This window comes from Ranitomeya variabilis, chromosome 3 (genome assembly GCF_051348905.1).
Source record: "Ranitomeya variabilis isolate aRanVar5 chromosome 3, aRanVar5.hap1, whole genome shotgun sequence".
NCBI classification, from domain to species: Eukaryota; Metazoa; Chordata; class Amphibia; order Anura; family Dendrobatidae; genus Ranitomeya; species Ranitomeya variabilis.
In genome coordinates, this window is record NC_135234.1 from 321,210,733 (window position 1) to 321,237,672 (window position 26,940).

Here is a 26,940-nt window from a genome sequence, read left to right on the forward strand (position 1 = left end):
GTATTGAAGAAGTGAAATAAATTAACTTTTTGATGATATTCTAATTTTGTGAGAAGTACCTGTATATGTACACCTCTTAGGAGTAAATGTTTTCCAGCCCAAGCACTTAGTGCATGGGCATTACCAGTTTAGGATATCTTAATAATATGAAAACAAATGCTTTTGAGGCCCTCCGCTACAGCTCTTCAAAGGGGTATTGGAGTGCCTTCTCCTAATTTTTGGAATCCCTTGCACTTAGTGCATACGCTTTACCAGTTTGGGAGACCCACTCCTTAGCAATGGGAAAAAATGCGTTTCTGTGGATCCAACTTCTAGTTGAGAGAAAATTTTTTGAAACCAATAGAGCCAATGGGTTTTATTACTATATGATCCAGTGCTTTCTTGTGGGCTGTCAGGTGGTCTTTACATAGGGAGTTATCACATTGCATACAGGATTTTGCAGCTGGGATAGTAGAGTTTGTACAGTAAGTACTGAAGATCCAGGTCTCCTCCATATCAGGCTGAGTAACTGCGAAACGCTCCACTATATTCTCCAGTAAGGTTGATGAAATAACAGTCCTTGATGCTGCTAAATTAAACTAATCTCTTTTTTCAGGGCCAATTCAAATAGATTCTATTGTCATAATAATATCGTTCTTATCTGCAATTCATGTATGGTGAGGTATTGCAATAGGTTTATGCTTAATGGATGAAATCTTTCACTCAACCTAATGATGTGATGATTTATTTTAGTACGCTTAACAAAAGTTTCGGTCACGTTTGACCTTCATCAGTGACTACAACAATTGGAAGTGAAATTCAAAAAACAGAAAGCAAAATAACACATAAATAACAGAAGTATATACATAATATATACAGTAATGGTCATAAGAATATAGCTTCAACGTTAAATGCTGGCTGTATGATAATGCAGCACAATGCAGTCTAATAGTGCCCAGTTTTCAGAAAGAAATAGATTTTGAGATAGAGATCATGAAAGTGTATGGGACGTACCATACTATATTAAATAGTGTATTAGGGTATCGGTGGGGATAGTCCCTGGTATGTCTGCATCTGAACAAGAAAATACTGTTAATGCATCCTGTTATACGGAAGGGATAGTTAGTGTATTGAAGTGAACACTTATAGTAGGTTAGAAAAAAGAAATTGTGTGGGGTTATTCTCTGAAAAGAAAGGACAGGGCTGTCAGCTCTAAAGGGTAGGGAATCTTATGGGTAAATTCAAGCCAAATGAGACCGCCGTTATTGATTACCTTATTTTCGTATGATGCTAGGGCGCAGCCACCTAAGCTATCTGACGTGGGAACTGCGTTGCAACCCATATCTGACAGATATACATACATACAGTTATATGAAAAAGTTTGGGCACCCCTATTAATCTTAAGCTTAATGTTTTATAAAAATTGGTTTTTTTTGCAACAGCTATTTCAGTTTCATATATCTAATAACTGTTGGACACAGTAATGTTTCTGCCTTGAAATGAGGTTTATTGTACTAACGGAAAATGTGCAGTCTGCATTCAAACAAAATTTGACAGGTGCATAAGTATGGGCACCCTTATCATTTTCTTGTTTTAAATACTCCTACCTACTTTTTACTGACTTACTAAAGCACTTTTTTTGTTTTGTAACTTCATTGAGCTTTGAACTTCATAGCCAGGTGTATGCAATCATGAGAAAAGCTACTTAAAGTGGCCACTTGCAAGTTGTTCTCCTGTTTGAATCTCCTCTGAAGAGTAGCATCATGGGCTCTTCAAAACAACTGTCAAATGATCTGAAAACAAAGATTATTCAACATAGTTGTTCAAGGGAAGGATACAAAAAGCTGTCTCAGAGATTTAACCTGTCAATTTCCACTGTGAGGAACATAGTAAGGAAATGGAAGAACACAGGTACAGTTCTTGTTAAGGCCAGAAGTGGCCGGCCAAGAAAAACATCAGAAAGGCAGAGAAGAAGAATGGTGAGATCAGTCAAGGACAATCCTCAGACCACCTCCAGAGAGCTGCAGCATCAACTTGCTGCAGATGGTGCGCCGGTGCATCGGTCAACTATACAACGCACTTTGCACAAGGAGAAGCTGTATGGGAGAGTGATGCGAAAGAAGCCGTTTCTGCAAGCACGCCACAAACAGAGTCGGCTGAGGTATGCAAAAGCACATTTGGAGAAGCCAATTTCTTTTTGGAAGAAGGTCCTGTGGACTGATGAAACCAAGATTGAGTTGTTTGGTCATAAAAAAAGGCGTAATGCATGGCGGCCAAAAAACACAGCATTCCAAGAAAAACACTTGCTACCCACAGTAAAATTTGGTAGAGGTTCCATCAAGCTTTGGGGCTGTGTGGCCAATGCCAGCACCGGGAATCTTGTTAAAGTTGATGGACGCATGGATTCCTCTCAGTATCAGCAGATTCTTGACAATAATGTTCATGAATCAGTGACAAGTTGAAGTTACACAGGGGATGGATCTTTCAGCAAGACAATGATCCAAAACACCGCTCCAAATCTACTCAGGCATTCATGCAGAGGAGCAATTACACTGTTCTGGAATGGCCATCCCAGTCCCCAGACCTGAATATCATTGAACATCTATGGGATCATTTGAAGAGGGCTGTCCATGCTCGGCGACCATCAAACTTAACTGAACTGGAATTGTTTTGTAAAGAGGAATGGTCAAAAATACCTTCATCCAGGATCCAGGAACTCATTAAAAGCTACAGGAAGCGACTAGAGGCTGTTATTTTTGCAAAAGGAGGATCTACTAAATATTAATGTCACTTTTCTGATGAGGTGCCCATACTTATGCACCTGTCAAATTTTGTTTGAATGCAGATTGCACATTTTCCGTTAGTACAATAAACCTCATTTCAAGGCAGAAACATTACTGTGTCCAACAGTTATTAGATATATGAAACTGAAATAGCTGTTGCAAAAAAAAACAATTTTTATAAAACATTAAGCTTAAGATTAATAGGGGTGCCCAAACTTTTTCATATAACTGTATAAATATACAGTCATGGCCAAAAGTATTCATACCCCTGCAATTCTGTCAGATAATACTCAGTTTCTTCCTGAAAATGATTGCAAACACAAATTCTTTGTTATTATTATCTTCATTTAATTTGTCTTAAATGAAAAAACACAAAAGAGAATGAAGCAAAAAGCAAAACATTGATCATTTCACACAAAACTCCAAAAAGGGGCCAGACAAAAGTATTGGTACCCTAAGCCTAATACTTGGTTGCACAACCTTTAGCCTAAATAACTGCAACCAACCGCTTCCGGTAACCATCCATGAGTCTCTTACAATGCTCTGCTGGAATTTTAGACCATTCTTCTTTGGCAAACTGCTCCAGGTCCCTGATATTTGAAGGGTGCCTTCTACAAACTGCCATTTTTAGATCTCTCCACAGGTGTTCTATGGGATTCAGATCTGGACTCATTGCTGGCCACCTTGGAAGTCTCCAGTGCTTTCTCTCAAACCATTTTCTAGTGCTTTTTGAAATGTGTTTTGGGTCATTGTCCTGCTGGAAGACCCATGACCTCTGACGGAGACCCAGCTTTCTCACACTGGGCCCTACATTATGCTGCAAAATTTGTTGGTAGTCTTCAGACTTCATAATGCCATGCACACGGTCAAGCAGTCCAGTGCCAGAGGCAGCAAAGCCACCCCAAAACATCAGGGAACCTCCGCCATGTTTGACTGTAGGGACCGTGTTCTTTTCTTTGAATGCCTCTTTTTTCTCCCGTAAACTCTATGTTGATGCCTTTGCCCAAAAAGCTCTACTTTTGTCTCATCTGACCAGAGAACATTCTTCCAAAACGTTTTAGGCTTTTTCAGGTAAATTTTGGCAAACTCCAGCCTGGCTTTTTTATGTCTCGGGTTAAGAAGTGGGGTCTTCCTGGGTCTCCTACCATGCAGTCCCTTTTCATTCAGACACCAACGGATAGTAAGGGTTGACACTGTTGTACCCTCGGACTGCAGGGCAGCTTGAACTTGTTTGGATGTTAGTCGAGGTTCTTTATCCAACATCCGCACAATCTTGTGTTGAAATCTCTTGTCAATTTTTCTTTTCCGTCCACATCTTGGGAGGTTAGCCACAGTGCCATGGGCTTTAAACTTATTGATGACACTGCGCACGGTAGACACAGGAACATTCAGGTATTTGGAGATGGACTTGTAGCCTTGACATTGCTCATGCTTCCTCACAATTTGGTTTCTCAAGTCCTCAGACAGTTCTTTGGTCTTCTTTCTTTTCTCCATGCTCAATGTGGTACACACAAGGACACAGGACAGAGGTTGAGTCAACTTTAATCCATGTCAACTGGCTGCAAGTGTGATTTAGTTATTGCCAACACCTGTTAGGTGCCACAGGTAAGTTACAGGTGCTGTTAATTACACAAATTAGAGAAGCATCACATGATTTTTCAAACAGTGCCAATACTTTTGTCCACCCCCTTTTTATGTTTGGTGTGGAATTATATCCAATTTGGTGTTAGAACAATTCTTTTTGCATTTTTTCATTTAAGACCAATTAAATTAAGATAATAATACCAAAGAATTTGTGTTTGCAATCATTTTCAGGAAGAAACTGAGTATTATCTGACAGAATTGCAGGGGTGTGAATACTTTTGGCCATGACTGTATATATATATATATATATATATATATATATATATATATATATATATATATATATATATATATATATATATATATAGGGTGGTCCAAAAGTAGGTGGACAGTATGTGCAATAGGATTATGAAGGGGGAGCTTTATCAAACATGGTGTAAAGTGAAACTGACTCAGTTGCCCTTAGCAACCAATCAGATTCCACTTTTCATTCTTCACAGACTCTTTGGAAAATGAAAGGTGAAATCTGATTGGTTGCTAAGGGCAACTTCACAGATCTAGTTTTCACAGATAAATCTCCCCCACATCTGTTTTCTTTTCAGATAATTCAGATAACCCATAATGGCAAATAATTAAAATACAGAAAATGGATTTGAAAAGAGTATTGGAAATCTCAAAATGCTGAAACAGTTAGAGCAAAGTGGGTTGAAACGTTTGGTACTCAAACCCCAAAGAGACATACCATTTACCGAATTTGTGACAAATTTGATGCCACTGGCTCAATCCTTAATGCTCCAAAAACTAGTCGACCCAAAACAGCCTGTACAGAAAATAATAAACAAATTGTTGTGAAAGATTTGTTCGGAGTCCAAAAAAGTCCAAGAAAGTCAAGAAGAGGACATCATCGTAACATCATCTATAATCTAACCTCTTTTTCTCATCTTTCAGGTTACATAGGGGGCTTATCTACAGCATTACAGAATGCTGTACATAAGCCCCTGATGCCGATGGGCTTAGCTCACCTTCGATTTTGGGGGTGAAAGGTTCCCTTTAACAAAATTGAAGAAAATCCAGTAATTTTAGATAACATTATATGGAGTGATGAAGCTTCTTTCAAATTATCTGGCCATATTAACAGACATAATTGTATTTACTGGTATAATGAGAACATGCATTTAACATTAGAGCAACAACTAAATGAGCCTGATGTCAATGTTTGGGGTGGTATTTCAAGTTTTGGTGTTTTTGGACCATTTTTTTTATGGAACAGTCACAGGAGATAAGTATCTCAAAATTCTAATGAATCAAGTTGTTCCCCAGTTACAGCAACAGTCTAATTCAAATTACCATTATTTCCAACAAGATGGGGCCCCTCCACATTATTCAAGAGTAGTCCACGAATATCTTGATGAAACATTTCCTAATAAATGGATTGGCAGAAGAGGCCCACTTGATTGGCCAGCAAGTTCACCAGATTTGACTCCAATGTATTTTTTCTTTTGGGGAGTACTCAAGGACAAAGTTTATAGTCGAAAACCAAAAAGTGTCAGTGATTTTAAAAATTACGTAAGAGATGCATTTCAAGAAATTAATTCCCAAAGAGACTTGTGCAAAAATGTTTGTTGAAGCGTAAGAGGCAGACTTCAAAGCTGTGCAAATTGTGATGGAAAACAGTTTGAAATACAGCTGCAGCTTGAAGAACCCAAGCTGTTGCACAACTCTTAGGGAGAGCAATAGTATTCAGCTAGAAGAGTATAACCCCTATATTTAAAACATAACTTTTACTAGTGATGATTAAAATGAACAAACAATTAATAAACAAAGGTGCTCACGTCGATAACAGTGCAGTTAAAAAACTGGTTGTATCTCACCAATTGCAGACTGGAGTACCACATAGATAGATCAAGGGTCTCCGGGAGGGTCCAGCAGTAAACAAAGAAATGGAGCAATGTGTACAGGGATGGGGAACCGTTATCTACTCCCCTGTCGTGCCCCAGCATTGACTCCTGTCCTTACAAGGACAGGCCCAGATGAGCCCTGCACTGGACACCCCCCACCAAGTATGTTAGAAAGTAACGCCTCCCAACGCGTTTCTTCTCCACTCGCAGAGATTCATCAGGGGAGTTTCATAAGTCCGTGAGCTCAGTTTTGCTCAGGTATATAATCCTGAGGACCCCAGCAGTGGCTATGTGTCCTCTGGTCTCAGAAAGATTTCTGTGTGGCCGTCTGCCACAACCGGAGACCCTTGATCTATCTATGTGGTACTCCGGTCTGCAATTGGTGAGATACAACCAGTTTTTTAACTGCACTGTTATCGACGTGAGCACCTTTGTTTATTAATTGTTTGTTCATTTTAATCATCACTAGTAAAAGTTATGTTTTAAATATAGGGTTATACTCTTCTAGCTGAATACTATGGAAAACAGTTTGAGCACCTTCGTTGATAAAATTTAAGGGCTGTTGTATTATTGTTCAGAATAAAATGTAATTGTCAATGTTATGCTTGTGTTAGTAAATATAATTTTATATATAAATCAAAATAAATGTTATTATTTTCTGTTCACCTACTTTTGGTCCACCTACTTTCGGACCACCCTGTATATATACAGTACAGACCAAAAGTTTGGACATACCTTCTCATTTAAAGATTTTTCTGTATTTTCATGACTATGAAAACTGTACATTCACACTGAAGGCATCAAAACTATGAATTAACACATGTGGAATTATATACTTAACAAAAAAGTGTGAAGCTGAAATTATGTCTTATATTCTAGGTTCTTCAAAGTAGCCACCTTTTGCTTTGATGACTGCTTTGCACACTCTGGCATTCTCTTGATGAGCTTCAAGAGGTAGTCACCGGGAATGGTCTTCCAACAATCTTGAAGGAGTTCCCAGAGATGCTTATCACTTGTTGGCCCTTTTGCCTTCACTCTGCGGTCCAGCTCACCCCAAACCATCTCGATTGGGTTCAGGTCTGGTGACTGTGGAGGTCATTTGGCATAGCATCCCATCACTCTCCTTCTTGGTCAAATAGCCCTTACACAACCTGGAGGTGTTTTGGGGTCATTGTCCTGTTGAAAAATAAATGGTAGTCCAACTAAATGCAAACCGGATGGAATAGCATGCCTCTGCAAGATGCTGTGGTAGCCATGCTGGTTCAGTATGCCTTCAATTTCTGCGTCGCACAAAGACACGGTGGTTGGAACCAAAGATCTCAAATTTGGACTCATCAGACCAAAGCACAGATTTCCACTGGTCTACTGTCCATTCTTTGTGTTCTTTAGCAAAAAACAAGTCTCTTCTGCTTGTTGCCTGTCCTTAGCAGTGGATTCCTAGCAGCTATTTTACATGAAGGCCTGCTGCACAAAGTCTCCTCTTAACAGTTGTTGTAGAGATGTGTCTGCTGCTAGAACTCTGTGTGGCATTGACCTGATCTCTAATCTGAGCTGCTGTTAACCTGCGATTTCTGAGGCTGGTGACTCAGATAAACTTATGCTCAGAAGCAGAGGTGACTCTTGGTCTTCCTTTCCTGGGGCGGTCCTCATGTGAGCCAGTTTCTTTGTAGCGCTTGATGGTTTTTGCCACTGCACTTGGGGACACTTTCAAAGTTTGCCCAATTTTTCGGACTGACTGACCTTCATTTCTTAAAGTAATGATGGCCACTCGTTTTTCTTTACTTAGCTGCTTTTTTCTTGCCATAATACAAAATCTAACAGTCTATTCAGTAGGACTATCAGCTGTGTATCCACCAGACTTCTGCACAACACAACTGATGGTCCCAGCACCATTTATAAGGCAATAAATCCCACTTATTAAACCTGACAGGGCACACCTGTGAAGTGAAAAACATTCCCGGTGACTACCTCTTGAAGCGCATCAAGAGAATTCCAAGAGTGTGCAAAGCAGTCATCAAAGCAAAAGGTGGCTACTTTGAAGAACTTAGAATATAAGACATAATTTCAGTTGTTTCACACTTTTTTGTTAAGTATATAATTCCACATGTTTTATTTCATAATTTTGATGCCTTCAGTCTGAATGTACAATTTTTATAGTCATGAAAATACAGGAAAATCTTTAAATGAGAAGGTGTGTCCAAACTTTTGGTCTGTACTGTATGTGTATATACAGTTAGGTCCATATATATTTGGACAGAGACAACATTTTTCTAATTTTGGTTATAGACATTACCACAATGAATTTTAAACAAAACAATTCAGATGCAGTTGAAGTTCAGACTTTCAGCTTTCATTTGAGGGTATCCACATTAAAATTGGATGAAGGGTTTAGGAGTTTCAGCTCCTTAACATGTGCCACCCTGTTTTTAGGGGGACCAAAAGTAATTGGACAATTGACTCCAAAGCTATTTCATGGACAGGTGTGGGCAATCCCTTCGTTATGTCATTCTCAATTAAGCAGATAAAAGGCCTGGAGTTTATTTGAGGTGTGGTGCTTGCATTTGGAAGGTTTTGCTGTGAAGTAAACATGCGGTCAAAGGAGCTCTCCATGCAGGTGAAACAAGCCATCCTTAAGCTACGAAAACAGAAAAAACCCATCCGAGAAATTGCTACAATATTAGGAGTGGCAAAATCTACAGTTTGGTACATCCTGAGAAAGAAAGAAAGCACTGGTGAACTCATCAATGCAAAAAGACTTGGGCGCCCACGGAAGACAACAGTGGTGGAGGATAGAAGAATAATCTCCATGGTGAAGAGAAACCCCTTCACAACAGCCAACCAAGTGAACAACACTCTCCAGGAGGTCGACGTATCAATATCCAAATCTACCATAAAGAGAAGACTGCATGAAAGTAAATACAGAGGGTTCACTGCACGGTGCAAGCCACTCATAAGCATCAAGAATAAAAGGGCTAGACTGGACTTTGCTAAAAAACATCTAAAAAAGCCAGCACAGTTCAGGAAGAACATTCTTTGGACAAATGAAACCAAGAGCAACCTCTACCAGAATGATGGAAAGAGAAAAGTATGGCGAAGGCATGGTACAGCTCATGATCCTAAGCATACCACATCATCTGTAAAACACGGCAGAGGCAGTGTGATGGCTTGGGCATGCATGGCTGCCAGTGGCACTGGGTCACTAGTGTTTATTGATGATGTGACACAGGACAGAAGCAGCCGAATGAATTCTGAGGTATTCAGAGCCATACTGTGTGCTCAGATCCAGCCAAATGCAGCCAAACTGATTGGTCGTCGTTTCATACTACAGATGGACAATGACCCAAAACATAAAGCCAAAGCAACTCAGGAGTTTATTAAAGCAAAGAAGTGGAATATTCTTGAATGGCCAAGTCAGTCACCTGATCTCAACCCAATTGAGCATGCATTTCACTTGTTAAAGACTAAACTTCAGACAGAAAGGCCCACAAACAAACAGCAACTGAAAACCACCGCAGTGAAGGCCTGGCAGAGCATCAAAAAGGTGGAAACACAGCGTCTGGTGATGTTCATGAGTTCAAGACTTCAGGCAGTCATTGCCAACAAACGATTTTCAACCAAGTACCAGAAATGAACATTTTATTTAAAATTATTGAATCTGTCCAATTACTTTTGGTCCTTTTAAAAACAGGGTGGCACATGTTAAGGAGCTGAAACTCCCAAACCCTTCATCCAATTTTAATGTGGATACTGTTGTGAATCCGCTTTTTGGGCTCCCCTGGTGGTTGCTGGTGGTACTGGTGACTTGTGTGTGCTTTGCTGTCTCAGGTCACCTGTTCCCATCAGTGTTTGGGAGTTTCCTATTTAGCCTTGCTCTCCAGTCATTTCCTTGCCGGTCATCATTGTAACCAGAGCCTTCGGTTGCATGTTCCTGCTACTAGTCTGCTGATCAGCTAAGTGGACTTTGTCCTTTTGTTTTGTATCTTTTGTCCAGTTTGCAGTTTTGTTATTCTCTGTAGCTGGAAGCTCTTGCGGGCTGAAATTGCCACTCCTGTGTCATGAGTTGACACAGGAGTCTTAAAGTAATTTCAGGATGGTTTTTTGAAAGGGTTTTCAGTTGACCGTGAAGTCCTCTTTTGTATCCTTCTGCTATCTAGTAAGTGGACCTCACTTTGCTAAATCTACTTTCATACTGTGTATGTCTTTTCCTCTTACCTCACCGTCATTACATGTGGGGGGCTGCTATCATCTTTTGGGGTATTTCCCTAGAGGTAAGCCAGGTCTGTTCCTTCCTCTACCAGGCGTAGTTAGTCCTCCGGCTGGAGCGTGGCATCTAGGAAGTCGTAGGTATGCTCCCTGGCCACTATTAGTTGTGTGGTAGATTTAGCTCACGGTCAGCTCGAGATTCCATCACCCAGAGCTCGTCCGTTATTTTTGTGTTCTTATGTTTCCCTGCCATTGAGAATCATGACAGTATGACCGGCCCGTGTTAAAGTTATTGGCAGAAGAAAGGAGAGAATAAAGAAGTCTGTAGATTTTTTTTTTTTTTTCTTCTTCCCCCTATGCTTGCTCCATAGTTGGATCAGTTGTATTTCAGCTCTAATTACAGCCTTTGCCTTTCTCTCCTTCTAATCCTTGAATGGCTCTGATCTCACCTGTTTAAAGATGGACCCTCAGAGTTTAGCTGTAGGTTTAAATAATCTTGCTACCAAGGTTCAAAATTTACAAGATTTTGTTATACATACTCCGATGTCTGAACCTAAAATTCCTACACCAGAGGTGTTTTCCGGAGATAGATCTCGGTTCCTGAATTTCAAATATAATTGTAAATTGTTCCTTTCTCTCAGACCTCACTCCTCTGGAGATCCTGTCCAGCAGGTTAAGATTGTGATCTCTTTGCTGCGAGGTGACCCTCAAAATTGGGCATTTTCATTGACACCAGGGGATCCTGCGTTGCTCAATGTGGATGCGTTTTTTCTGGCTTTAGGGTTGCTTTATGAGGAACCTAATTTGGAGATTCAAGCTGAAAAAGCTTTGATAGCCCTATCTCAAGGGCAAGATGAAGCTGAGATATACTGCCAAAAATTTCGTAGATGGTCTGTGCTTACTCAGTGGAATGAGTGCGCCCTAGCGGCAAATTTCAGAGAGGGCCTTTCTGATGCCGTTAAAGATGTTATGGTCGGGTTCCCTGCGCCCACAGGTCTGAATGAGTCCATGACAATGGCTATTCAGATTGATCGGCGTTTGCGGGAGCGCAAACCCGTGCACCATTTGGCGGTATCTACTGAAGAGACGCCAGAGAAAATGCAATGTGACAGAATTCTGTCCAGAAGCGAGCGGCAGAATTATAGGCGTAAAAATGGGTTATGCTTCTATTGTGGTGATTCTGCTCATGTTATATCAGCATGCTCTAAACGTACAAGGAAGGTTGACAAGTCTATTTCAATTGACACTTTACAGTCTAAATTTATTCTGTCTGTAACCTTGATTTGTTCATTATCAGTTATTACCGTGGATGCCTATGTGGACTCTGGCGCCGCTCTGAGTCTTATGGATTGGTCCTTTGCCAGGCGCTGTGGGTTTGATTTAGAGCCTCTGGAAGTCCCTATACCTCTGAAGGGTATTGATTCTACGCCTTTGGCTTGTAATAAACCACAATTCTGGACGCAAGTGACTATGCGTATGACTCCAGACCATCAGGAGGTGATTCGCTTCCTTGTGTTGTACAATTTGCATGATGTTTTGGTGCTTGGATTACCATGGTTACAATCTCATAACCCAGTCCTTTACTGGAAAACAATGTCTGTGTTAAGCTGGGGATGTCGGGGGGCTCATGGGGACATTCCTTTGGTTTCCATTTCGTCATCTATTCCCTCTGAGATTCCGGCATTTTTGTCTGATTATCGTGATATTTTTGAGGAGCCAAAAATTGGTTCACTCCCTCCCCACAGAGATTGTGATTGCGCCATAGCTCTGATTCCTGGCAGTAAATTTCCAAAGGGTCGTTTGTTTAACTTATCTGTACCTGAACATGCTGCTATGCGAGAGTATATTAAGGAGTCCCTGGAAAAGGGACATATTCGTCCTTCTTCATCTCCTTTAGGAGCTGGTTTTTTCTTTGTATCTAAAAAGGATGGCTCTCTGAGGCCTTGTATTGATTATCGACTCCTGAATAAAATTACAGTCAAATATCAGTATCCGTTGCCTTTGCTGACTGATTTGTTTGCTCGCATAAGGGGGCTAAGTGGTTCTCTAAGATTGATCTTCGTGGGGCGTATAATTTGGTGCGAATTAAGCAGGGGGATGAGTGGAAAACCGCATTTAATACGCCTGAGGGCCATTTTGAGTATTTAGTAATGCCTTTCGGCCTTTCTAATGCACCTTCAGTCTTTCAGTCCTTAATGCATGATATTTTCCGTGAATATTTGTTCGTTATTCATTGGTGATCGGTGGGCGCGGCCATCTTCCTTTGGCCGCGCGTGCGCAGAAGCGGCGCTCTGCTGGCCGTGGCGCTCTGCTGGCCGCGGCTTCAGGAAAATGGCCGCCGCGATATCCATCTGCGCACGCGCGGCATCCCGCGGCCATTTTCCTGAAGCCGCGGCCAGCAGAGCGTCGCGGCCAGCAGAGCGCCGCTTCTGCGCACGCGCGGCCAAAGGAAGATGGCCGCGCCCACCGATCACCAATGAATAACGAACAGCGCGCTCTTTTAAATCCCCTGGCAGAGGATTCGGGACCTTGGGCATGCGCACACCACTACGCCACCAACGGAAAACTACGCAAATCTGGGGGAAGACAACACGCCCTTTTGACCAGACCAGCCTGATTGACAGGCGAAAACGACTACTTTGGTAACGTATTTCGGCAGCATAGGTGGGGAATCGGGGTCCACAAACTACACTATTGTAATGCTCAGCTCAGGCCCTATTTAATAGTATTTTTATCTCATACCGAAAAAACGGGGTGACAGGTTCCCTTTAATAATCGGGCTAGTTCTGCCACTTTGGTTTCTCCTTTCTTTTGCAATTCAGGGTTTCATCCTCGTTTTTCATCTGGTCAGGTGGAATCTTCGGATTGTCCTGGAGTGGATGCGGTGGTGGATCGGTTGCATCAGATTTGGGGACAAGTGGTGGACAATTTGAAGTTGTCCCAGGAGAGGACTCAGCAGTTTGCTAACCGCCGTCGTCGTGTTGGTCCTCGCCTTCGTGTTGGGGACTTGGTGTGGTTGTCTTCCCGTTTTGTCCCTATGAGGGTTTCTTCTCCTAAGTTTAAGCCTCGGTTCATCGGTCCTTATAGGATTTTGGAGATACTTAACCCTGTGTCCTTTCGTTTGGACCTCCCGGCATCTTTCGCTATCCATAATGTATTCCATCGGTCGTTGTTGCGGAGATATGAGGTACCGGTGGTTCCTTCTACTGAACCTCCTGCTCCTGTGCTGGTGGAGGGTGAATTGGAGTACGTTGTAGAGAAGATCTTGGATTCCCGTGTTTCCAGACGGAGACTTCAATATCTGGTTAAATGGAAGAGCTATGGTCAGGAAGATAATTCTTGGGTAACTGCCTCTGATGTTCATGCCTCGGATTTGGTTCGTGCCTTTCATAGGGCTCATCCAGATCGCCCTGGCGGTTCTCGTGAGGGTTCGGTGCCCCCTCCTTAAGGGGGGGGTACTGTTGTGAATCCGCTTTTTGGGCTCCCCTGGTGGTTGCTGGTGGTACTGGTGACTTGTGTGTGCTTTGCTGTCTCAGGTCACCTGTTCCCATCAGTGTTTGGGAGTTTCCTATTTAGCCTTGCTCTCCAGTCATTTCCTTGCCGGTCATCATTGTAACCAGAGCCTTCGGTTGCATGTTCCTGCTACTAGTCTGCTGATCAGCTAAGTGGACTTTGTCCTTTTGTTTTGTATCTTTTGTCCAGTTTGCAGTTTTGTTATTCTCTGTAGCTGGAAGCTCTTGCGGGCTGAAATTGCCACTCCTGTGTCATGAGTTGACACAGGAGTCTTAAAGTAATTTCAGGATGGTTTTTTGAAAGGGTTTTCAGTTGACCGTGAAGTCCTCTTTTGTATCCTTCTGCTATCTAGTAAGTGGACCTCACTTTGCTAAATCTACTTTCATACTGTGTATGTCTTTTCCTCTTACCTCACCGTCATTACATGTGGGGGGCTGCTATCATCTTTTGGGGTATTTCCCTAGAGGTAAGCCAGGTCTGTTCCTTCCTCTACCAGGCGTAGTTAGTCCTCCGGCTGGCGCGTGGCATCTAGGAAGTCGTAGGTATGCTCCCTGGCCACTATTAGTTGTGTGGTAGATTTAGCTCACGGTCAGCTCGAGATTCCATCACCCAGAGCTCGTCCGTTATTTTTGTGTTCTTATGTTTCCCTGCCATTGGGAATCATGACAGGATACCCTGAAATGAAAGCTGAAAGTCTGAACTACAACTGCATCTGAATTGTTTTGTTTAAAATTCATTGTGGTAATGTCTATAACCAAAATTAGAAAAATGTTGTCTCTGTCCAAATATATATGGACCTAACTGTATATATATATATATATATATATATATATATATATATATATATATATATATATATATACTAGATGGTGGCCCGATTCTAACGCTTCAGGTATTCTAGAATATGTAGGTAGTTTATTTATGAAGTTTTCAGAATAATGCAATTTATACACAGGATTCGGCCAGCTGGGCGCAACCAATTAGCGATGCGTGGTTCAAATTCCGCCCAATTCGCGGCCGGACTGTGCCTGTCGCTGATTGTTCACGGCCGGCCAGCCGTGAACAATCAGTGAAGCCAGGGCCGGCTCCAGGTTTTTGAGGGCCCCGGGCGAAAGAGTCTCAGTGGGCCCCTTTAACACATACCACAAATTCATGATGCACAGATACAGCAGAGAAATATAGGTATAGTACAATACCAAAGATTTCACTTCTTACATTACATGATGACAGTATAGTCCTCTAAACAGTATTATGGACACCACATAGTGCTCAATACAGATTAACGAGCCCCATATATTGCTCCATACAGTATTATGGGCACCACATTTTGCTCCATGCAGTATAATGAGCCCCATATATTGCTCCATACAGTATTATGGATAGAGTTGAGCAATTTGTTCGGGTTCCCTCTTATTCAGCAAGCTATAGCGCTTACCGAATAAGCTGGAGAGTGCACCCGGCTTCCTGAATCACGTCGGCTGATCAGCTGATCGGCGCCGCAGCTGCATGTGTCGCGGCTGTGTCACAGCACATGCATGGAGAGCTCAACAAACAGGTTTGATCGATCCAGCAACGAGAACCCGGCGCGATCCAGGAAGTTGGGCTCCCTCTGTAGCTTATTCAGTAAGCTCTATAGCTTGCCAAATAAGAGGGAACCCGAACAAATTCTAATTATGGGCACCACATAGTGCTCCATACAGAATAATGAGCCCCATATATTGCTCCATACAGTATTATGGGCATCACATTTTGCTCCATATAGTATAATGAGCCCTATATATTGCTACGTACAGAATAATAAGCTCCATAAATCACTCCATACAGTATTATGGGCACCACATTTTGCTCCATACAGTATAATGAGCCCCATATATTGCTCTATACAGTATTATGGACACCACATAGTGCTCCATACAGAGTAATGAGCCCTATATATTGCTATATACAGAATAATGAACCCCATATAATGCTCCATACAGTATAATGAGCTCATATAATGCTAGATACAGTGTAATGAGCCACATATATTGGTCCCTACAGTATTATGGGTACCATATATTGCTCCATACAGAATAATGGGCCCCATATAATGCTCCATACAGAATAATGGGCCCCATATAATGCTCCATACAGAATAATGAGCCCCATATAATGCTCCATACACAATAATGGACCCCATATATTGCTCCATACAGTATGTACTAGGCCCCATATATTGCTCCATACAGTATAATGAGTCCCATATATTGCTCCATAATGTATAATGTTCCCTATATTATGCTCCATAAAGAATAATGAGCCCCATATATTGCTGCATACATAATGGGTCCCATATAATGTTCCATCTATATATATATATATATATATATATATATATATATATAAATGAGTGTGTATGTGTGTATGTATCAGCCACACCCACTCGACATAGCCCCACCCGATCACTAAGCATCTTTCATTTCACCAGAGCTGTTTAAAAGAAGCTGAGCTGTGATTGGTTGCTATGAGCAACAGTCTTCCCACTCCACAACACCTCAGCAGACACTGACCGGGTGGGAGAAATCTAGCATCCCCGAGAACATAAGGTCCCAGCCATTGTCTGCCCCCCCAGACATGACAGAAATGAATCACCCCCTCCTCTATTACTGCCATGCTCTATTGTTACTGACATAGAAAATCGCATCATCAGCGGCCGCACACAGAGCCGCACTGCCAGTGTTACATAACGGCACATCTCCAGGAACTCCCTGCTCAGCACCACCCAGCTCGGGACTATGGGATGGAAGATGTGCAATGGGTATATGGACACAGGACTATGGGATGGAGGGTGTGTATGATGGGTATATGGACACAAGACTATGAGATGAAGGATATGTATGATGGGTATATGGACACAGGACTATGGGATGGAGGATATGTATGATAGGTATATGGGCATGGTACTATGGGTTGGAGGATATGTATGATGGGTATATGGGCATGGGCCTATGGGATGGAGGATATGTGTGATGAGTATATGGGCAAGGGACTATGGGATAGAGGATATGTATGATAGGTATGTGGGCATAGGACTATAGGATGAAGGATATGTGTGATGGGTATATGGGCACAGGACTATGGGATAGAGGATATGTGTGATGGGTATAAGGACACGGGACTATGGGATGAAGGATATGTATGATGGGTATATGGGCACAGGACTATGGGATGGAGGATATGTATGGTGGGTATATGGGCACAGGACTATGGGATGGAGGATATGTGTGATGGGTATATGGGCACGGGACTATGGGATAGAGGATATGTATGATAGGTATATGGGCATGGGACTATGGGATCGAGGACGTGTATGATGGGTATATGGGCACTGGACTATGGGATCGAGGATGTGTGATGGGTATATGGGCACTGGACTATGGGATGGAGGATATGTATGATAGGTATATGGGCACAGGACTATGGGATGGAGTATATGTATGATGGGTATATGGGCATTGGACTATGGGATGGAGGATGTGTGATGGGTATATGGTCATCGGACTATGGGATGGAGGATGTTTGATGGGTATATGGTCACTGGACTATGGGATGGAGGATAATCATTATAATCTGTTATCACTAATTACGGTTAGATACTATGCCCGGTCAACGCCGGGCTCTTCAGCTAGTACAGTATATGATTGCCTCCATATAATGCTCTAGTATATGATGGGCCCCATATAGTGCTCCATTAAGTATATGATGGGCCCCATATATTGCTCCATACAGAATGGGCCCCTATATAATGTTCCATATAGAATAGTCCCCATATAATGCTCCATATATAATGGGCTCCATATATAATAGGCCCCATATATGATGCTCCAGTGTATGATAGGCCCATATAATGCTCCATATGAAATGGGCCCCATATTTGATGCTCCTGTGCATTATGGGCCCATATATGATGTTCCAGTGTTTAATGGGCCCCATATATGATGCTCCAGGGTATAATGGGCCCCATATATGATGCTCCAGTATATAATAGGCCCCATATATAATGGGCCCCATATATGATGCTCCAGCGTATAATGGGCCCCATATATGATGCTCCAGTGTATGATGGGCCCCATATATGATGCTCCAGTATATGATGGGCCCGATATATAATGCTCTAAACATTAAAAAAAAAATGAAATACTCCCCTCTCATTGCTGGCTGCTCCTCTCCTCCGGACTCTTCAGTGTCATTGTCTTCCGGATTTCTGCACTGTGACTGCTCAGGCGGTGGGCGCCCAGACGTGACATCATCGCGCTCTCTGACCTGAAAGTCACAGTCAGAGTACGGAAGGCGCCGCAGCAGTGGGATGTGGGGAGGTAAGTATTGCAAGTACCGGGGCTCTGAGCAAGCGGGGGGGCCCACTCAAGGGCGCAGGTGTCCCTGACAGTGAGTGGGCCTCCCTGCCTGCTCAGAGACCCAGACTTGCCTGGGTGTGCCGGATGCTGACGCCGGCCCTGCACATGACTGTTCTGAGGATCATTCACTTTTGGCATTACACACGACTTATGGTAGTGCTCACCTTTTTTTCTCCAAACAATCATTTGAAGAGATGTCCCAAACAGTCTACATGGAGCTTCATCAGAAAAAGAACTTTACCCAAGTCCTCTGCAGTACAATCATTATGCTTCCAGCAGAATTCAGTCTGCCCTAAATGTTTTTCAAGGAGAGAAGTGGCTTCTTTGTTGCCCATATTGGCACCAGGTCAGTTTACTAAAGCCTTCACCTCATGGTGCGTGCAGATGCACTGATACCTGCCTGCTGCCATTTCTGAACAAGCTCTGCACTGGTGTGGAACTGATCCTGTAGCTGAATCTTCTGTATGAAATGATTGTGGCACTTCCTGGATTTTCACACCCTTACATTTTCTTCACTACTGCATCTGACAAATGGTTAATTTAGGGGCAGTCTTAATATCGGCATTGTCCTTTCTCATAAAACCCTTTAGATGTAAGGCAATGATGAGTGTTCAAGTTTCCTTGGAGGTAACCATGGTTAATAGAAGACAATGATTTCAAGTACCAGACCACTTTTAAAACAACCAGTCTACTTTTACAATGACAGAGTAGCATCAGCTCCCTTGTCTTGTTAATACTTTTTTGTGTGCGAATGAGATCCCTGAAGTGATGTAAGCAGATCATTTTGTGGCAGGTTGAAATTCAGTGGAAATGGTTTTTTGTATTTAAGTAAATTTTCATAGCAAGGAAAGACTTTACAATTTCTTGCAATTCATCTGTTCAAGCTTCACTAAGTAAAGCAGAGTTAATGCAAATTGCCACTATAAAAAGTTAAGCAGCAAACCTTTTTAGAGCAAAATTTGTGTCTGTCTCAAAACTTTTGCCCACATCTCTAATTGGAAGAGACTACGGTAATTGGTTACTGCTCCTCTAATTAGTCTTATATGGATAACATTTCAAGTATAAAGGACTTAGGGTAGGTTTTGCCGAAACCTTTGGAAGAAACGTTTGCTTGTAAATATATACTTAGCATGTTTACTAAAAGAACTCACTAATATTGCAGAAAAGTTTTATTTTCTTGTTTCTGTGAACATTCGTCTCATCACTCCAATAGAGATAATAGTCGCTGTTTACATCATGAAAACACTTGCTCACCGATGAAACGGAAAGGATGGCTTGTTTGGATCTATAAGTCAGCTTCTATTCTAGGCTATTGTTCCATTGATACATTGTTTGTTCTGCTACTTGTATATCAGTCAAAATGATTTTTGTGGAGACATAAATTTCAAATCAGAATTTTCTTATTTAGATTAATAGTTGTTCCAGCTTACATTTACAAACAATCTATCCTTGCAGATTCTCTTGTTTGAACACCCTGAGTTTAAAGGCCACCACTGGGAAGTGACCAAAGACCTTCATTTACTACAAGGGGAGCCTAACCAGCATGGAGAGCGTCTCACTAATGTGGGCTCTTTGAAAGTCTTTGGAGGATGGTAGGTATAAAGTTGTCAATACAAATAATATTACAAAATAACGGAATGGTTTACCAGGTTAATATCTTTCCATTTCCCTCACCTTACCACTTTTATTGAATGCAGTTGGGTAGCATATGAGAAAGAAAGCTTTCATGGTCACCAATACCTTCTAGAAGAAGGGGAATATCAGAACTGGTCTCAGTGGGGAGGTTGTACTGAAGCGTTGGGATCACTCCGGCATATCCGCACGGTGAGGATTTTAAAGATGTTAGTCTATTTTTCATGCATCATTGTTAATTTTTTATGTGTAATACATTACACATTTTCTGTTCCTTTAGGATTTTTCAGAACCTGAGATAATACTATATGAGAAGCCAGGTTGCTTAGAAGGTTCGTGTTTGCGTCTGAATGAAGCACTGGCAGATATAGAGGTTGCTCAATATGGGACTAATACTTGCTCTGTCCAAGTCCTCAATGGAGTGTAAGTTTGTTTTTTAAAAAAGTGATTTTAATAATTTTTTAATCATACCTTTGAAATACTTAGACTCATTCTATTCCTTAGGTGGGTGGCGTATGAGAATGTTGACTTCTCAGGAGAGCAGTATATTCTAGAAAAGGGGATTTATCACAACTATCAAGACTGGGGAGCTAAGGACAGCCATATCAGTTCTGTGCAGCCAGTACTACAGGTAACATATGTTCATAGCAAACTACGTATAATGAGGGTTTTGCTATATATGAAGCTTACAATTTTCATGCCACTAGTTATGGCACTGTAGCAGCTGGTAAATATTTTACCTGTTTTCCATCATCAGTTTTCATGTGGATTAGTGGCAAGTACAATGTTTTCATGTTTCACATGAATATACCACAGCATCCCATTCTAACATTTGCAGCATGCATAAAAATTTGCACATATGCTTTCATCTGGTGCGAATATGTTTTATTGAACTTTATCTTCTACAAAAATGATCCGACGTGTGAACATGTCCTAAGGCCCCACTACAAGTGCTGCCAAAAAAAAATAAAATGAATGAAAAAAGTTCTGCACCAAAACTGGGAACTGGATCTAACGGTTGATTTTATGTCATTAGATTTCATTACCCTTTTCATCATTTTATCGATTATTTCTTTTAATAGGTTGGAGGTCAGAATCTTCAATATTTACCTAAGGTGAGAAAAACAGTGCTGGTTCATATATACAACAGAAAGTGTATAATGTAGTAGATGGGGAAATGTAAAAACCCTGTATAAATGTATGTGCACATGTTCAAGGGAATCTGTGACCTGGTTTCTGCTATCCCATCTGAGACCAGCATGCTGTAAGGGTCGATACTCTGATTCCTGCAGTGAGTCACTTACTGAGCTGCTTGCTGTCAGTTTGATAAAATCACAGTTTTATGTGCTGCAGATCAAGCAGTTGTCTGAGTGAGGAGCTCAGTATAACCCCACCCACACCACTGATTGGCAGCTTTCTGCCTAGGTGCAGTGTACACAGAAAGTGGCCAATAAGGAGTGGGGTTATACAGAGCTCATGAATGTGCTTGACTACCTGGCAACAGGTTACTAGTCCTCCAATAATAATCTCCTGCTGATAAAACAATGATTTTATCAAAACCACAGTAAGTTACTCATTGCAGGAATAAGGGTGTCTTTCTCTACTTTATGCTGCTCTCAGATTAGATGCATTCATTCGCAAAATTCTCATTTCTGGGATAAAATCTGTATTAACTGAAGACAGATTGTTAAATTACTGAGATAGGAGATGGCAGTTGTTACTGCTAAGATTCTATGTAGATAGGGGGTGGAGGGGAGGATGGAGGCCCTGGAGCAACCTGCCCAGTCTACATAGAAATGTGTCTGTAGCAAGTGACATCTCCTATTTCAGTAATGTTACAGTCTGTTTTCACTGAATACAGATTTTACCCCAGAATTGAGAATTTTGAGAGTGAATGATCAGTCCTGGTGAAGAAAGCAGGAGATTTCTCTCATAAAATATATTACAAAGTTGCTTATTTTCATGTGTACCATTCATTTATTAAATAAAAAGTAAATCTAAGAGTCTAATTGTTGTCTTTTTAGCAATCCATTTTATGATTGTGCTCACAGGTTAACACTGTAAAGTAAAGCCTTCGATTTACTGTAAATTACTCAAAAAAACCCTAAGATAAATATTGCATTAACACTACTTCTGTTGTGTGCAAATATATAATTAACCAAGTCTTTCAAAGGAAGTTGTCTATAGGTCACACATCTCAGTACATTTTAAATATATATGTGATTTTTATTAAAAATATTTTCTTTTATAAAGTTATCTTTTTTTCTGGGTTTTTAGAAAATAAAAAACCCCCTCATTTTTTGTTGTTATTTTTCTCCAGACCTTTGCACCATTATTTAAATGTATCTGCATGTTATAAAATTGATTTGGGACTAACTGCTGGACTGTGTATGTCTTTTCTTTTTAGATACAACTTTTCTCTGAGCCTAATTTCCATGGTGACCGTGTGATGCACACAGAGGACCTTGTATTACTGCCAAAAACCTTTTCACCCCAATCATGTCGGATAGAAGGGGGCAGGTGAGAATTTCTTACTTTTAGTTTTATGCTTTAGCCATTTGATATCACTTTCCCTCCTCTCTGCAGATGAACTTCTCCTAGCAGAACTTCAGAATTGCCACTAATCTGCTCAGTCACATGCCACCTGCTAGGTAGAATTTAGTTCTCATAATGACTTTCAGAGTATATCTTTGTCATTAAGAACTTTAAACCCTTCCTAACATATGACGTACAGTTCCATCACATGTTGTGTCCCTGAGGTTGATGCAAGCTTGCAAGCCAGACCCGCATATTTCCCAGCAGGTGGTGGCTGTGTTATTCAGCCATCATCTGCCTTTAACAGCAATGGGTGAAGCAGACCTCCACCAGTGGCTGTTAACCTGTTAAATGTCGCTGTCAATTTGTGACGACTGCATTTAATGTACACTGGCAGGGAGGAAGCGCATCATTCTGTGCGCCCTTCAGCACGCCCGTGACGTGATCATGGGGTGCTAATGGGTTTCCATGGCGGCTAAAGATCTGCTGAAGACCCCCGTGCAGGTTATTATGGTACTTCTGTGAAAGCCAGCCTGTAGCTGACGTTCATTGGAGACCGTGATTCTTTCTGTACATAGCAGTACTGTAGTATTACTGTGTCCTCTGCCTTTGACACAGTGGATCATTCCCTATTACAGACCCTCTCATCTCTTGGCATCACTGACTTGGCCCTATCTTGGATTTCGTCGTACCTAACAGACTGGACATTCAGGGTCTCCCACTCACACACCACCTCCTCACCTCGCCCCCTATCTGTCGGAGTCCCGCAAGGTTCAGTCCTAGGGCCTCTGCTCTTCACCATCTATACCTTTGGCCTTGGACAGCTCATAGAGTCCCATGGCTTTCAGTATCATCTCTATGCCAACGACACACAGATCTACATTTCTAGACCAGATATCACCACCCTTCTAACCAGAATCCCACAATGTCTGTCCACTATTTCATCCTTCTTCTCCGCTAGATTTCTAGAACTTAATATGGACAAAACAGAATTCATCATCTTTCCCCCATCTCACTCGACTCCCCCAACAGACCTATCCATTAAAGTAAATGGCTGCTCACTCTCCCTAGTCCCACAAGCTCGCTGCCTCGGGGTAATCCTTGACACTGATCTCTCCTTCGAATCACATATCCAGGCCCTTTCCACTTCCTGACGACTTCAACTCAAAAATATTTCCCGGATCCATACATTCCTATACCAAGAATCTGCAAAATCCCTAGTCCATGCCCTCATCATTGGCCGCCTTGACTACTTCAACCTCCTGCTCTGTGGCCTCCCCTCTAACACTCTCACACCCCTCCAATCTATTCTAAACTCTGCTGCCCAACTAATCCACCTGTCCCCCCACTATTCCAAAGCTTCTCCCCTCTGTCATTCCCTTCAAAGCCATCCACAACCTGTCTCCTCCATACATCTGTGACCTCGTCTCCCGGTACTTACCTGCACGCAACCTCCGATCCTCACAAGATCTCCTTCTATACTTCTCTCCTATCTCCTCTTCCCACATTCGCATACAAGATTTGTCCTGCACATCCCTCATACTCTAGAACTCTCTACCACAACATATCAGACTCTCGCCTACCGTAGAAACCTTCAAAAAGAACCTGAAGACCCACCTCTTCCGACAAGCCTACAACCTGCATTAACCACCAATCAACCAAACCACTGCATGACCAGCTCTACCCTCGCCTACTGTATTCTTACCCATCCCTTGTAGATTGTGAGCCCTCACTGGCAGGGTCCTCTCTCCTCATGTATCAGTCGTGACTTGTATTGATTAAGATTATTGTACTTGTTTTTTATTATGTGTACCCCTCCTCACATGTAATGTGCCATGGAATAAATGGCGCTATATAGTAATAAATAATAATAATATAGCATCTTGGTGCATCTTTAGTCATGCATCACTTCCCGTAAAGATGTGCCTTCTTTTTAACTGAGGCACAAACTGTGATTTACCCTCAAATAGGTCTAAAAGGCAATGTGACAATTTAAGCGTAATTATAAAGTTTTTTGCACATTTTCAAACAAAGTCAATAATCACTCGCAGTAGTAATCTGCTCTATTGATTAAATTGTGTGTGAATATAGCTCCTTTATTGATTTGTTCTTTCCACAGTTGGATTCTGTATGAAAATGAGAATTGCTGTGGAGAGCAATACATTCTCGATGAAGGGGATTATCCTACACGTACTGCTATGGGATGCCAGGCAATAAGTATGGTACAATCTCTTAAGAAGGTTCCACTTGTAAGTATTGAATTAGGCAGACCTGTGCATTTTACTCATATGCAACATTATAAATGAATAGAAAAGAATAGAGAAATAAATGTTTTTTTCAGAGCTGCCTCACCGCTGCTGCCCCTTGTCCTGTTGAGATGGCTTCTGTGGCAAGATCACGACTACAGCATTTGACTGCTGCAGCCAAACAATGGACTTAGCGGTGATGCAAAGGTTAACAGCAGTAGACTGCTGCGCCAAGTGATTGGCTGCAGCAGCATTCAAGTACTGTAGATTGGATGTGTTCATAAAGACTATTATTGATGACCTATCCTTAGAATAATTCATCTATATGTGATCGGTGGGGGATGGACAGCCAGCAGCCCAACCAGTCAGCTAAAATCTGCACCAGCAGTGGTTAGATATAATTGATGTATGTGGCAGAACACCGCAGACCCGTATATTGGCCACTGCCAAGTGCTTCACTTCATCTGCCATTCACATGGCTGTGGAGGAGATCTGTGTTCGGCTGGAGTCACACATAATGTATAAAAAATCGGTCCGTTTTTCACGGCCGAGAATCGCACAAATGTTCCCTGAACAGTGATCCATATGTCATCCGTGTGCAATGCGAGAGGATACAATTTTCTCGCATCTAAGTATCCGTGTGACATCCGTATGGTATCCGTATGGTGAGATTTTCTCGCCGTTTTGCAAAATGGACATATAATGGTTACATGGCCTCAAATATTTGTGAAAACATACACTGCTCAAAAAAATAAAGGGAACACTAAAATACCACATCCTAGATATCACTGAATGAAATATTCCAGTTGTAAATCTTTATTCATTACATAGTGGAATGTGTTGAGAACAATAAAACCTAAAAATTATCAACGTAAATCACAACTAATGTCCCATGGAGGTCTGGAGTTGGAATGATGCTCAAAATCAAAGTGGAAAATGAAGTTACAGGCTGATCCAACTTCAGACCTGGACTAAAGTATCTGACAACTCCTGGACAGTAGACTACTTTTTATTTTTTTGTATAAACCCCTTAAGATATCATCTATTGGGGACAAAAAAATATACAATAGAAGTGACAACACAGAAAATTATCTTATGAAAACAGAATTTTTTTATTAATTCATACAAAAACAGTAATATTTTTAAAATTCAGAAAATAGGTACTGGATAAACCGAGGTTAATCTATATACTATCCATCCCTTAATCTAAATAGCATCTATACAAATATGTCAATTTTCATCATCAATCCATCTGAAATCCATTTCATGATTAAAAAAAGCAAGGAAAGTGCCTTGTGCTAATAAAGTGCAGATATAGAGTGTAATGCTTATAACAGACGCTAGATGGCGTAGATGGTGAAAACATCAGCCAGAAAGCATTGGTACAGATGTGGTCTGTGGTCTCCATCTGTAGAACCACTCCTTTATTGAGGGTGTCATGATAATTGCCAATAATTTCCATCTGTTGTCTACTCCATTTGCACAACAGCATGTGACATAGATTATCAAACAGTGTTGCTTCCTAAGTGGACAGTTTGATTTCACAGAAGTGTGATTTACTTGGAGTTATATTCTGTTGTTTAAGTGTCCCTTTATTTTTTTGAGCAGTGTATATACAGTGTATACATATATATATAATTTATATTTCATACAGAGCTATATACAGTAAACCATTGCATATCCGTTAGATTTTTATATGTCCGTCACTAATAATGTTAGTAGTGTGTGTGTAAAATTTTGGAGTTGTAGGTGTTAAATTAAAGCATTAATTCTCGGAAAAAACTGGCGTGGGTTCCCGCGCAATTTTCTCTGCCAGAGAGGGAAAGCCAGTGACTGAGGGCAGATATTAATAGACTAGAGAGGGACCATGGTTATTGCCCCCCCCGGCTAAAAACATCTGCCCCTAGCCACCCCAGAAAAGGCGCATCTGTAAGATGTGCCAATTCTGGCACTTAGCCTCTCTCTTTCCATTGCCCTGTAGCGGTGGCATATGGGGTAATAAGGGGTTAAGGTCAAGCGAGGAGTCTGCGCAGCCTCAGTGACTACCGCTGACGTCACTGAGGCTGCGCAGACTCACTGCCTGACAGCACTTGACAGCATGGGAAAATGTTCAGAAACTTTCCCACGCTAATGAGTTCATACCCGGTCAGGCGGGGAAGATGCGGAGGCATCT

The 26,940-nt window shown here is 41.6% G+C and overlaps 1 protein-coding gene across 4 annotated transcripts in view; it reads left to right on the forward strand.

Annotated features, from left to right (window-relative positions):
- The window catches only part of CRYBG2 (crystallin beta-gamma domain containing 2), a 386,970-nt gene that overhangs the window by 344,291 nt on the left and 15,739 nt on the right, over positions 1–26,940 (forward strand). For all 4 annotated transcript variants that reach the window (XM_077295719.1, XM_077295720.1, XM_077295723.1 and 1 more), the window contains 7 exons: positions 19,810–19,946; positions 20,052–20,178; positions 20,267–20,409; positions 20,491–20,617; positions 21,069–21,101; positions 22,394–22,506; positions 24,641–24,770. In XM_077295719.1, the coding sequence (XP_077151834.1) occupies positions 19,810–19,946; positions 20,052–20,178; positions 20,267–20,409; positions 20,491–20,617; positions 21,069–21,101; positions 22,394–22,506; positions 24,641–24,770 (810 nt within the window). The remainder of the gene's footprint in view (positions 1–19,809; positions 19,947–20,051; positions 20,179–20,266; positions 20,410–20,490; positions 20,618–21,068; positions 21,102–22,393; positions 22,507–24,640; positions 24,771–26,940) is intronic.